Genomic DNA, 14,947 nt, shown 5'->3' with positions numbered 1-14,947 from the left:
CTACTAAAACCCGCCTGGTTCAGTCCCTGACCTCCGTTACCCCCAACCCTTTAAACCTCACTCGAATCCAGGTCATGGCACCACTATAACCTGCCTGGTTCAGTCCCTGACCTCCGTTACCCCCAAACCTTTAAACCTCACTCGAATCCAGGTCATGGCACCACTATAACCTGCCTGGTTCAGTCCCTGACCTCTGTTACACCTATGCCCCTAAACCTCACTCAAAACCGGGTCACGGCACTGCCTTTAAAGTTGTCTGGTCTACCAATGTACCCATGGACTATGTGAGAAGAACATACCACTTAAAGTTGTCTGGTCTACCAATGTACCCATGGACTATGTGACCTTAAAGTTGTCTGGTCTACCAATGTACCCACGGACTATGTGAGGCGAACATACCACTAAAGGTAAAGTCCTACCGTGAGAATGGTGTAGTTCCCAGGCCAGAAATCACCAAGTGAGGTCACCACGCCGGTCAGCGGGTCAAGGCCAAACCTCTGGTCCTGATTATCCTGTAACTGGTACGTCACGTCGGCGTTGGAGCCCTGGTCCTGGTCCAGGGCCACCATCCTGCAGACTTCCTGCGTGCCGGCCTGGCGACGCTGGGCGGGCATCTTGACGTGGAAGAGCTTGTCCGTGAACTTTGGTCGGTTGTCGTTGTCGTCCAGGACCTGGATGACCACGGTGGCGGTGGACTGGAGCGAGGGGTCGCCATTGTCTGACACCATGACCTGGGGGCGGGGCATAGACCAACTTAGACCTGGGGATGGCGAGGAAGACGCTGAAAGACGCTCGTTAGCATCACCCATCACTCATTCTGCATGTAAACATCTTTATCCCAGTGAGAGCAGACATTGTACAGTAAGTGATTATTTTATTATGTTGTATATCTTGCTTAGCACTTAGCTATACAAAAACTAAAGTTGTCTGTGAAATTAATGACATTATATGCCTAAAATGAGCAAAATACATAAACATTACATATTAATGCTAACGTTTTATGCTAATTTCGGCTAATTTTGTATATTTTACCTAAAAATCAAGGTTTTGATACTTGGCGCCATCTTGGAAGTATGCTAACGTCTCTTATAGTAGCTTGCTAACGTTTTATGCTAATTTTTTTAAAGCTAATTTTCTATGTTTACATCTAAAAATACTGCTTTTAAATACTTGGCACTATTTTAGAAATATGCTAACTTGTCCCATGTTATCATGCTATTGTTAGCATGCTAACGTTTTAATTAGTTGTCTATGTTTTTATCTAAAAATCCTGTTTTTTGATACTTGGAAGTATGCCGACATCTCTTATATTAGCATGCAAACGTTAGCATGTTAACATTAGCATGCTAATGTCTTATGGTAGCTTTTTAACTAATTTAGTTTTGTCTCGTCAGGTGTTCGCATGCTAACGCTTTATGCTAACTTTTTTTTTTTTTTTTTTTAGCTAATTTTGTATTTTTTCAGAAAATCATGGTTTTGATACTTGGCGCCATCTTAGAAGTATGCTAACGTTTCTTATAGTAGCTTGCTAATGTTTTATGCTAATTTTTTTAAAGCTAATTTTCTATGTTTACATCAAAAAATACTGCTTTTGAATACATTTTAGAAATATGCTAACTTGTCCCATGTTATGTTAATGTTAGCATGCTAACATTTTAATTAGTTAGTCTATGTTTTTAATCTAAAAATCCTGTTTTTTGGAAGTATGCCAACATCTCTTATATGAGCATGCAAACGTTATCATGTTAACGTTAGCATGCTAATGTTTTATGGTAGCTTTTTAACTCATTTTGTTTGTTTACACCTACAAATAGTGTATTTTGGTATATCCTCTTGTCCATTGTCTCGTCAGGTGTTAGCATTCTAAAATGTTATGCTAGCTTTTTCTTTTTTTAGCTAATTTTGTATTTTTACAAAAAAATCATGGTTTTGATACTTGGCGCCATCTTAGAAGTATGCTACCGTTTCTTATAGTAGCTTGCTAACGTTTTATGCTAATTTTTTTTGAAGCTAATTTTCTATGTTTACATCTAAAAATACTGCTTTTAAATACTTGGCACCATTTTAGAAATATGCTAACTTGTCCCATGTTATCATGTTAATGTTAGCATGCTAACATTTTAATTAGTTGTCTATGTTTTTATCTAAAAATCCTGTTTTTTGATACTTGGAAGTATGGCCGACATCTCTTATATTAGCATGCAAACGTTAGCATGTTAACGTTAGCATGCTAATGTCTTATGGTAGCTTTTTAACTAATTTAGTTTTGTCTCGTCAGGTGTTCGCATGCTAACGCTTTATGCTAGCTTTTTCTTTTTTTAGCTAATTTTGTATTTTTACAAAAAAAATCATGGTTTTGATACTTGGCGCCATCTTAGAAGTATGCTAATGTCTCCTATAGTAGCTTGCTAACGTTTTACGCTAATTTTTTTAAAGCTAATTTTCTATGTTTACATCTAAAAATACTGCTTTTAGATACTTGGCACCATTTTAGAAATATGCTAACTTGTCCCATGTTATCATGTTAATGTTAGCATGCTAGCGTTTTAATTAATTGTCTATGTTTTTATCTAAAAATCCTGTTTTTTGGAAGTATGCCAACATCTCTTATAAGAGCATGCAAACGTTAGCATGTTAACGTTAGCATGCTAATGTCTTATGGTAGCTTTTTAACTAATTTAGTTTTGTCTCGTCAGGTGTTCGCATGCTAACGCTTTATGCTAACCTTTTTTTTTTTTTTTAAGCTAATTTTGTATTTTTACAAAAAATCATGGTTTTGTCACTTGGCGCCATCTTGGAAGTATGCTAACGTCTCTTATAGTAGCTTGCTAACGTTTTATGCTAATTTTTTCAAAGCTAATTTTGTATGTTGACATCTAAAAATACTGCTTTTAAATACTTGGCACCATTTTAGAAATATGCTAACTTGTCCCATGTTATCATGTTAATGTTAGCATGCTAACGTTTTAATTAATTGTCTATGTTTTTATCTAAAAATCCTGTTTTTTGGAAGTATGCCAACATCTCTTATATGAGCATGCAAACGTTATCATGTTAACGTTAGCATGCTAATGTCTTATGGTAGCTTTTTAACTAATTTAGTTTTGTCTCGTCAGGTGTTCGCATGCTAACGCTTTATGCTAACTTTTTTTTTTTTTTTTTTTAGCTAATTTTGTATTTTTACAAAAAATCATGGTTTTGATACTTGGCGCCATCTTGGAAGTATGCTAACGTTTCTTATAGTAGCTTGCTAACGTTTTATGCTAATTTTTGTAAAGCTAATTTTCTATGCTTACATCTAAAAATACTGCTTTTAAATACTTGGCACCATTTTAGAAATATGCTAACTTGTCCCATGTTATCATGTTAATGTTAGCATGCTAACATTTTAATTAATTGTGTATGTTTTTATCTAAAAATCCTGTTTTTTGATACTTGGAAGTATGGCCGACATCTCTTATATTAGCATGCAAACGTTAGCATGTTAACGTTAGCATGCTAATGTCTTATGGTAGCTTTTTAACTAATTTAGTTTTGTCTCGTCATGTGTTCGCATGCAAACGCTTTGTGCTAACTTTTTTTTTTTTTTTTTTAGCTCATTTTGTATTTTTACAAAAAAATCATGGTTTTGATACTTGGCGCCATCTTGGAAGTATGCTAACGTCTCTTGTAGTAGCTTGCTAACGTTTTATGCTAATTTTTTCAAAGCTAATTTTGTATGTTGACATCTAAAAATACTGCTTTTAAATACTTGCCGCCATCTTAGAAATATGCTAACTTGTCCCATGTTATCATGTTAATGTTAGCATGCTAACGTTTTAATTAGTTAGTCTATGTTTTTATCTAAAAATTCTGTTTTTGGGAAGTATGCCAACATCTCTTATATGAGCATGCAAACGTTATCATGTTAACGTTAGCATGCTAATGTCTTATGGTAGCTTTTTAACTCATGTTGTTTGTTTACACCTACAAATAGTGTATTTTGGTATATCCTCTTGTCTCGTCAGGTGTTAGCATTCTAACGTTTTATGCTTTTTTTATTTTATTTTTTTTTTAGCTAATTTTGTATTTTTACAAAAAATCATGGTTTTGATATTTGGCGCCATCTTGGAAGTATGCTAACGTTTCTTATAGTAGCTTGCTAACGTTTTATGCTAAATTTTTTTAAAGCTAATTTTCTATGTTTACATCTAAAAATACTGCTTTTAAATACTTGGCACCATTTTAGAAATATGCTAACTTGTCCCATGTTATCATGCTATTGTTAGCATGCTAACATTTTAATTAATTGTGTATGTTTTTATCTAAAAATCCTGTTTTTTGATACTTGGAAGTATGCCGACATCTCTTATATTAGCATGCAAATGTTAGCATGCTAATGTCTTATGGTAGCTTTTTAACTAATTTAGTTTTGTCTCGTCAGGTGTTCGCATGCTAACGCTTTATGCTATTTTTTTTTTATTTTTTTTAGCTAATTTTGTATTTTTACAAAAAATCATGGTTTTGATACTTGGCGCCATCTTAGAAGTATGCTAACGTTTCTTATAGTAGCTTGCTAACGTTTTATGCTATTTTTTTTAAAGCTAATTTTCTATGTTTACATCTAAAAATACTGCTTTTAAATACTTGCCGCCATCTTAGAAATATGCTAACTTGTCCCATGTTATCATGCTATTGTTAGCATGCTAACGTTTTAATTAATTGTCTATGTTTTTATCTAAAAATCCTGTTTTTTGATACTTGGAAGTATGCCGACATCTCTTATATTAGCATGCAAACGTTATCATGTTAACGTTAGCATGCTAATTTCTTATGGTAGCTTTTTAACTAATTTAGTTTTGTCTCGTCAGGTGTTCGCATGCTAACGCTTTATGCTAACTTTTTTTTTTTTTTTTAGCTAATTTTGTATTTTTACAAAAAATCATGGTTTTGATACTAGGCGCCATCTTGGAAGTATGCTAACGTTTCTTATAGTAGCTTGCTAATGTTTTATGCTAATTTTTTTAAAGCTAATTTTCTAAGTTTACATCAAAAAATACTGCTTTTAAATACTTGGCACCAGTTTAGAAATATGCTAACTTGTCCCATGTTATGTTAATGTTAGCATGCTAACATTTTAATTAGTTAGTCTATGTTTTTATCTAAAAATCCTGTATTTTGGAAGTATGCCAACATCTCTTATATGAGCATGCAAACGTTATCATGTTAACGTTAGCATGCTAGTGTCTTATGGTAGCTTTTTAACTCATTTTGTTTGTTTACACCTACAAATAGTGTATTTTGGTATATACTCTTGTCTCTTCAGGTGTTAGCATTCTAACGTTTTATGCTAGCTTTTTCTTTTTTTAGCTAATTTTGTATTTTTACCATAAATCATGGTTTTGATACGTGGCGCCATCTTGGAAGTATGCTAACGCTTTATGCAAAAAATTTTTAAAGCTAATTGTGTATGTTGACATCTAAAAATACAGCTTTTAAATACTTGGCGCCATCTTAGAAATATGCTAACTTGTCCCATGTTATCATAATAATAATAATAATAATAATAATATATTTTATTTATATTGAGCAAACAACCTCAAAGTGCTACAGTGTATTCCATCCATCCATTTTCTACAGCTTGTCCCTTTCGGGGTTGCGGGGGGTCGCTGGAGCCTATCTCAGCTGCATGTGGGCGGAAGGCGGTGTACACCCTGGACAAGTCGCCAACTCATCGCAAAAAAAAATTAAAAAAATTTATTAAAAAAAAATAAAATAAAAAAATAAAAAGATAATAAAAATAAAAACTAGAACAGCCTAATAGCTAGAACTAGTATGCATGTATCTAAAAAAAAAAAAAGGCTTTTTAAAAAAAGAAGGGTTTTTAAGCCTTTTTTAAAAGCATCCACAGTCTGTGGTGCCCTCAGGTGGTCAGGGAGAGCGTTCCACAGACTGGGAGCGGCGGAGCAGAAAGCCCTGTTAACGTCAGCATGCTAACGTTTAAATAAATTGTTTTTGTTTTTATCTAAAAAGTCCTGTTTTTTGATACTTGGAAGTATGCTGACGTCTCTTATATTATGCTAGCTTTTTCGCTAATTCTGCAGATAGTCACTTTGCGCTATCTTAGAAGTACACCAACTTGTCCTACGTCTTCATGTTAACGTGAGCATACAAACGTTTTAGCAATGCAAAAGTTGTCATTAATAAGACTCCAATTGGCTGACTTTGACTAGCATTTATTTAAGGTTTAGAATGCGCCACAAAAAAAGGTAATGTAAACGACCCGGGTCTCACCTCAATGCTATGCTCTGGTTTGTCCTCGCGGTCCAACGCTGCCAGCGTGCTGATGACACCTACACACACACACACACACACACACACACACACACACACACACACACACACACACACACACACACACACACACACACACACACACACAAAAGGAATTAATGGTAATGCCATGTGTGAGTCCTGGGAAGTGAGACGGCTAAGATAATTACTCCTCTACAAAAACACTGCCTGTGTTATTTTAGGTGTTTTTATGGTGTGTGTGTGTGTGTGTGTGTGTGTGTGTGTGTGTGTGTGTGTGTGTGTGTGTGTGTGTGTGTGTGTGTGTGTGCGTGCGTGTGTAAATGGTAAATAAAAACAGAATACAATTATTTGCACATTCTTTTCAACTTATTTTCGTTTGAATAGACTGCAAAGACAAGATATTTCATGTTATTTTTTTTGAAAAATGTACCTCATTTGGAATGTGATGCTTGCAAAGTGTTTCAAAAAAAGCTGGCACAGGTGGCAAAAAAGAGTGAGAAAGTTGAGGAATGCTCGTCAATGTCATGTCTGTGTGACCATGTTTTGTTTGTCATGTTTTGTTTAGTTATTGGACTCTTTAGTTTCTGGCTTTTCACTCCCTTGTCTTGTTTCCATGATTACCCCATTAGATTCACCTCATTGTGCACTCTTGTTTGTCACCATAGCAACCCATTAGTTTTCACCTGTCACGTCACGCACCTGTTTCACGTTTTGAGTCACGCACCTGTTTTCGTTAATCATGTCTGTGGTATTTAAGTTCATTGTTTTCAGTTTGGCTTTCTGGTGACATCACCACATTTCTGACACTTTTTTCATGTCCATCGTTCACGCTGCTCCTTTTTGTCCATGCCAAGTAAGTTTTGTTTATTAATGCCACAGTTAGTGTTTTTTTTGTTGTTCATAGTTTCCGCCTTTGTGCAAGTATTTGTTTTCATAGCCAAGTTGTTTCTCCGCCACTGTGCGCGCTTTTCGTTTGTACTTTTTTTTGATCAAATTAAATAAAATATGTTCTCACATTCCCGTCTCGCCCGAGCCAACTTTCCATTGCCTTCTAGAAAAACTAAACCCCAGGACCATGTCATGACAGTCAAAGACTTATTTGGAACATCCCACAGGTGAGCAGGCTAATTGGGAACAGGTGGGTGCCATGATTGGGTATGAAAGTAGAGTCCATGAAATGCTCACTCATTCACAAACAAGGACGGGGCGAGGGTCACCACTTTGTCAACAAATGCCTGAGCAAATTTTTGAACAGTTTAAGAAAAACCTTTCTCAACCAGCTATTGCAAGGAATTTAGGGATTTCACCATCTACGCTCCGTAATATCATCAAAAGGTTGAGAGAATCTGGAGAAATCACTGCGCGTAAGCCATGATATTACACACCTTCCATCCCTCAGGCGCTACTGCATCAAAAAGCCACATCAGTGTGTAAAGGATATCACCACATGGGCTCAGGAACACTTCAGAAACCCACTGTCAGTAACTACAGTTGGTGGCTACATCTGTAAGTGCAAGTTAAAACTCTACTATGCAAAGCCAAAGCCATTTATCAACAACACCCAGAAACGCCGCCGGCTTCGCTGGGCTTGAGCTCATCTTAGATGGATTTATGCAAAGTGGAAAAATGTTCTGAGGTCTGACGAGTCCACATTTGAAATTGTTTTTGGAAACTGTGGACCATCCGGATTGTTCTAGGGTCAAAGTGTAAAAGGCAGCATGTGTGATGGTATGGGGGTGTATTAGTGCCCAAGACATGGGTAACTTACACATCTGTGAAGGCGCCATTAGTGCTGAAAGGTACATACAGCTTTTGGAGCAACATATGTTGCCATCCAAGCAACGTGATCATGGACGCCCCTGCTTATTTCAGCAAGACGATGCCTGTAGTCCAGACCTGTCTCTCATTGAAAATATGAAGGCTAAAATATGAGAAGAACAACTTAAGCTGTACATCAAGCAGGAATGGGAAAGAATTCCACTTCAAAAATGTGTCTCCTCAGTTCCCAAACCTTTACTGAGTGATGTTAAAAGGAAAGGCCATGTAACACACTGGTAAAAATGCCTCTCTGACAGCTTTTTTGACATGTGTTGCTGCCATTAAATTCTAAGTTCATGATCATTTGCAAATTCATTTGAGTTGTGTATAATACTATCACAATTGTCAACCTTTTTTTAATGAAAATAAAAATGCTAATTATAAATAGCCTCTATTCCCAATCTTCCTTATGTTCCGCGCGTGTATGGAAACATTCTAAACACCGAAACTTTGCAGTCTGACAAAAAACCAAAGCGAGGATGCAGTCCTTCATTGAAGGTCAAATATATGACCTGTGAGGTGGGATGGATTACCTCGGCAAAAAAAAAGACATGCTCACTAACACAGATTTGTGAAAAATAGCTGAGAGGAATGGCTTTATAGTATAACTTTGACATCTTTGAGTTCAACTCATGAAAAGTGGGAGCAAAAAACGAAAGTGTTGCGTTTCTATTTTTGTTTAGCATATATATATATATATACATATATATATATATATATATATATATATATATATATATATATATATATATATATATATATATATATATATATATATATATATACATATATATATATATATATATATATACATATATGTATGTGTGGGGAAAAAAATCACAAGACTATTTCATCTCTACAGGCCTGTTTCATGAGGGGGGTTCCCTCAATCATCAGGAGATTTTAATGGGAGCATTCACATACCGCGCTCTACTACGGTATCGAGCACTATTTTTTGGATAACCTTATTAAGACATATATATACATATATATATATATATATATAATATACTGTATGTATATATATATATATATATATATATATATATATATATACATATATATACATATATATACACATATATATATATATATATATATATATATATATATATATATATATATATATATATATATATATATATTATACTGTATATACACACAGTATATACACACAGTATATATATAGATAATACATTTTACTTATAAGGCGCCTTTCTGGGCACTCAAGAACACCGTACACACACACAGTATATATATATATATATATATATATATATATATATATATATATATATATATATATATATATATATATATATATATATATATATATATATATATATATATACACATACCCACACAGTATATATATATATATATATATATATATATATATATATATATATATATATATATATATATATATATATATATATATATATATACACACATATACATATATATATATATATATATATATATATATATATACTGTATATATATATATATATATATATATATATATATATATGTATGTGTGGGAAAAAAATCACAAGACTATTTCATCTCTACAGGCCTGTTTCATGAGGGGGGGTACCCTCAATCATCAGGAGATTATATATATATATATATATATATATATATATATATATATATATATATATATATATATATATATATATATATATATATGTATATGTATGAACCCAAAAGGGACAGGCGGTAGAAAATGGATGGATGGATGGATGCGTGTGTATATATATATATATATATATATATATATATATATATATATATATATATATATATATATATATATGGATGGATGGATGCGTGTGTGTGTATATATATATATATATATATATATAAATATATATATACACACACACACGCATCCATCCATCCATCCATTTTCTACCGCTTGTCCCTTTTGGGGTTATACATATACATATATATATATATATATATATATATATATATATATATATTTTTTTTTTTTTGTAAAGAATACAGGTATTTTTATATATATATATATATATATATATATATATATATATATATATATATATATATATATATATATATATATATATACACACACACATCCATCCATCCATTTTCTACCGCTTGTCCCTTTTGGGGTCATACATATACATATATATATATATATATATATATATATATATATATATATATATATATATATTTTTTTATTTTTTTTTAAAGAATACAGGTATTTTTATATATATACACACATACATATACAGTACATACACACATATGCGTATGTATATATATCTAAATATATATATTTAATGATTAATTTCTCAAAATCTCTTAAATAGCTGTGGCAAATTGCCTCCCCTCCCCCATCATGGTAAATAGTACAAAAAACTAGTTTGTGCTGCAAAAGCTTTTGTCCAACTTTTATAGTTCTTTTTATGTTTTATAGTTTTTTTTTAATGTAATCAAGGTGTTATTATTCATAGCCAGCCCCTCCCCCACCTTGTCAAAATCTCCCCAGACTTGTCCTTATCATTGGCTACCAACAATAACACCTTCATTACATAAAAAGTGTCATTAGTAGTTTGGCAAAACGACAAACAAAAGTTGACATGAAGTTGAGTTCAAGTTAGATGATGAAAATGCAAACAATATTTATAAACACATTGTTGGAGTTTGAGCTTTGCCAAACAAAGACGTTTGGAGGGGGGGCAGGGGGGTCGTGACCCGAGACCCCCGCTGAGTCCTTGGACAGCCAAGCAAACAAGGACAGGACAGGTGTGCACATGACTGTGTGTGTTATGTCCTACTTTCACTGACGGCCAGTGAACGCTGCGTGAAGGTAAACACATTAACCCTAATCCTTTTGTTGGCTGATGCGTTCACTGTCAGCCACATGTCACCACTAAGACCAGTCCTCCTGAAGACCCAGTCCTCCTGAAGCAGCCACATTAGACCCAGTCCTCCTGAAGCAGCCACATTAGACCCAGTCCTCCTGAAGCAGCCACATTAGACCCAGTCCTCCTGAAGACCCAGTCCTCCTGAAGCAGCCACATTAGACCCAGTCCTCCTGAAGCAGCCACATTAGACCCAGTCCTCCTGAAGCAGCCACATTAGACCCAGTCCTCCTGAAGCAGCCACATTAGACCCAGTCCTCCTGAAGCAGCCACATTAGACCCAGTCCTCCTGAAGCAGCCACATTAGACCCAGTCCTCCTGAAGCAGCCACATTAGACCCAGTCCTCCTGAAGCAGCCACATTAGACCCAGTCCTCCTGAAGCAGCCACATTAGACCCAGTCCTACTGAAGCAGCCACATTAGACCCAGTCCTCCTGAAGCAGCCACATTAGACCCAGTCCTCCTGAAGCAGCCACATTAGACCCAGTCCTCCTGAAGCAGCCACATTAGACCCAGTCCTCCTGAAGCAGCCACATTAGACCCAGTCCTCCTGAAGCAGCCACATTAGACCCAGTCCTCCTGAAGCAGCCACATTAGACCCAGTCCTCCTGAAGCAGCCACATTAGACCCAGTCCTCCTGAAGCAGCCACATTAGACCCAGTCCTCCTGAAGCAGCCACATTAGACCCAGTCCTCCTGAAGCAGCCACATTAGACCCAGTCCTCCTGAAGCAGCCACATTAGACCCAGTCCTCCTGAAGCAGCCACATTAGACCCAGTCCTCCTGAAGCAGCCACATTAGACCCAGTCCTCCTGAAGCAGCCACATTAGACCCAGTCCTCCTGAAGCAGCCACATTAGACCCAGTCCTCCTGAAGCAGCCACATTAGACCCAGTCCTCCTGAAGCAGCCACATTAGACCCAGTCCTCCTGAAGCAGCCACATTAGACCCAGTCCTCCTGAAGCAGCCACATTAGACCCAGTCCTCCTGAAGCAGCCACATTAGACCCAGTCCTCCTGAAGCAGCCACATTAGACCCAGTCCTCCTGAAGCAGCCACATTAGACCCAGTCCTCCTGAAGCAGCCACATTAGACCCAGTCCTCCTGAAGCAGCCACATTAGACCCAGTCCTACTGAAGCAGCCACATTAGACCCAGTCCTCCTGAAGCAGCCACATTAGACCCAGTCCTCCTGAAGCAGCCACATTAGACCCAGTCCTCCTGAAGCAGCCACATTAGACCCAGTCCTCCTGAAGCAGCCACATTAGACCCAGTCCTCCTGAAGCAGCCACATTAGACCCAGTCCTCCTGAAGCAGCCACATTAGACCCAGTCCTCCTGAAGCAGCCACATTAGACCCAGTCCTCCTGAAGCAGCCACATTAGACCCAGTCCTCCTGAAGCAGCCACATTAGACCCAGTCCTCCTGAAGCAGCCACATTAGACCCAGTCCTCCTGAAGCAGCCACATTAGACCCAGTCCTCCTGAAGCAGCCACATTAGACCCAGTCCTCCTGAAGCAGCCACATTAGACCCAGTCCTCCTGAAGCAGCCACATTAGACCCAGTCCTCCTGAAGCAGCCACATTAGACCCAGTCCTCCTGAAGCAGCCACATTAGACCCAGTCCTCCTGAAGCAGCCACATTAGACCCAGTCCTCCTGAAGCAGCCACATTAGACCCAGTCCTCCTGAAGCAGCCACATTAGACCCAGTCCTCCTGAAGCAGCCACATTAGACCCAGTCCTCCTGAAGCAGCCACATTAGACCCAGTCCTCCTGAAGCAGCCACATTAGACCCAGTCCTCCTGAAGCAGCCACATTAGACCCAGTCCTCCTGAAGCAGCCACATTAGACCCAGTCCTCCTGAAGCAGCCACATTAGACCCAGTCCTCCTGAAGCAGCCACATTAGACCCAGTCCTCCTGAAGCAGCCACATTAGACCCAGTCCTCCTGCTTGTATAGCACATGATATCACACACAAACACTCTACAGGACTACTTGTATCGCACATGATATCACACACAAATAAACACGCTGCAAGACTGCTTGTATCACACACACCTAAACACTCTACAGGACTGCTTGTATCGCACATGATATCACACAGTGGTAAACACTCTGCAGGACTGCTTGTATCGCACATGATATCACACACAAGTAAACACACTGCAGGACGGCTTGTATCGCACATGATATCACACACACGTGAACACTCTGCAGGACTGCTTGTATCGCACATGATATAACACACAAGTAAATACACTGCAGGACTGCTTGTATCGCACATGATATTACACACAAGTAAACACTCTGCAGGACTGCTTGTATCGCACATGCTATCACACACAAGTAAACAAGCTGCAGGACTGCTTGTATCACACATGATATTCACACACAAGTAAACACTCTGCAGGACTGCTTGTATCGCACATGATATAACACACAAGTAAACACTCTGTAGGACTGCTTGTATCGCACATGACATCACACACAAGTAAACACTCTGCAGGACTGCTTGTATCGCACATGACATCACACACAAGTAAACAAGCTGCAGGACTGCTTGTATCACACATGATATCACACACAAGTAAACACTCTGCAGGACTGCTTGTATCGCACATGACATCACACACAAGTAAACAAGCTGCAGGACTGCTTGTATCACACATGATATCACACACAAGTAAACACTCTGCAGGAAGGCTTGTATCGTACATGATATAACACACAAGTAAACACTCTGCAGGACTGCTTGTATCGCACATGATATCACACACAAGGAAACACTCTGCAGGGCTGCTTGTATTGCACATGATATCACACACAAGTAAACACTCTGCAAGACTGCTTGTATCACACACAAGTAAACACGCTGCAGGACTGCTTGTATCGCACATGATATCACACACAAGTAAACACACTGCAGGACTGCTTGTATCACACATGATATCACACACAAATAAACACTCTGCAGGACTGCTTGTATCGCACATGATATCACACACAAATAAACACTCTGCAGGACTGCTTGTATCGCACATGATATCACACACAAGGAAACACTCTGCAGGGCTGCTTGTATCGCACATGATATCACACACAAATAAACACGCTGCAGGACTGCTTGTATCGCACATGATATCACACACAAGGAAACACTCTGCAGGACTGCTTGTATCGCACATGATATCACACACAAATAAACACGCTGCAGGACTGCTTGTATCACACACACACCTAAACACTCTACAGGACTGCTTGTATCACACGTGATATCACACACAAGTAAACACTCTGCAGGACTGCTTGTATCGCACATGATATCACACACAAGTAAACACTCTGCAGGACTGCTTGTATCGCACATGATATCACACACAAGTAAACACTCTGCAGGGCTGCTTGTATCGCACATGATATCACACACAAATAAACACTCTGCAAGACTGCTTGTATCACACACAAGTAAACACGCTGCAGGACTGCTTGTATCGCACATGATATCACACACAAGTAAACACGCTGCAGGACTGCTTGTATCGCACATTATATCACACACCGGCAAACACTCTGCAGGACTGCTTGTATAGCACATGATATCACACACAAATAAACACTCTACAGGACTGCTTGTATCGCACATGATATCACACACAAATAAACACGCTGCAGGACTGCTTGTATCACACACACCAAAACACTCTACAGGACTGCTTGTATCACACGTGATATCACACACAAGTAAACACTCTGCAGGACGGCTTAAATCACACACAAGTAAACTCTCTGCAGGACTGCTTGTATCGCACATGATATCACACACAAGGAAACACTCTGCAGGGCTGCTTGTATCGCACATGATATCACACACAAGTAAACAATCTGCAAGGCTGCTTGTATCACACACAAGTAAACACTCTGCAGGGCTGCTTGTATC

General features: G+C 37.7%; 1 protein-coding gene across 1 annotated transcript in view; it reads right to left on the bottom strand.

Moving 5' to 3' along the window:
- fat2 (FAT atypical cadherin 2) overlaps positions 1–14,947 on the bottom strand; it is a 232,208-nt gene that overhangs the window by 154,007 nt on the left and 63,254 nt on the right. Inside the window, exons 4-5 of the mRNA XM_061976515.2 lie at positions 6,274–6,332; positions 420–731 (exon numbers count right to left, since the gene is read on the bottom strand). Coding sequence (XP_061832499.1) covers positions 420–731; positions 6,274–6,332 — 371 coding nt within the window. The remainder of the gene's footprint in view (positions 1–419; positions 732–6,273; positions 6,333–14,947) is intronic.

The sequence above is a fragment of the Nerophis lumbriciformis genome, linkage group LG16, assembly GCF_033978685.3.
Source record: "Nerophis lumbriciformis linkage group LG16, RoL_Nlum_v2.1, whole genome shotgun sequence".
Lineage (NCBI taxonomy): Eukaryota > Metazoa > Chordata > Actinopteri > Syngnathiformes > Syngnathidae > Nerophis > Nerophis lumbriciformis.
The sequence above is the reverse complement of the archived record's forward strand: the minus strand, read 5'-3'. Positions and strand labels throughout refer to the sequence as shown.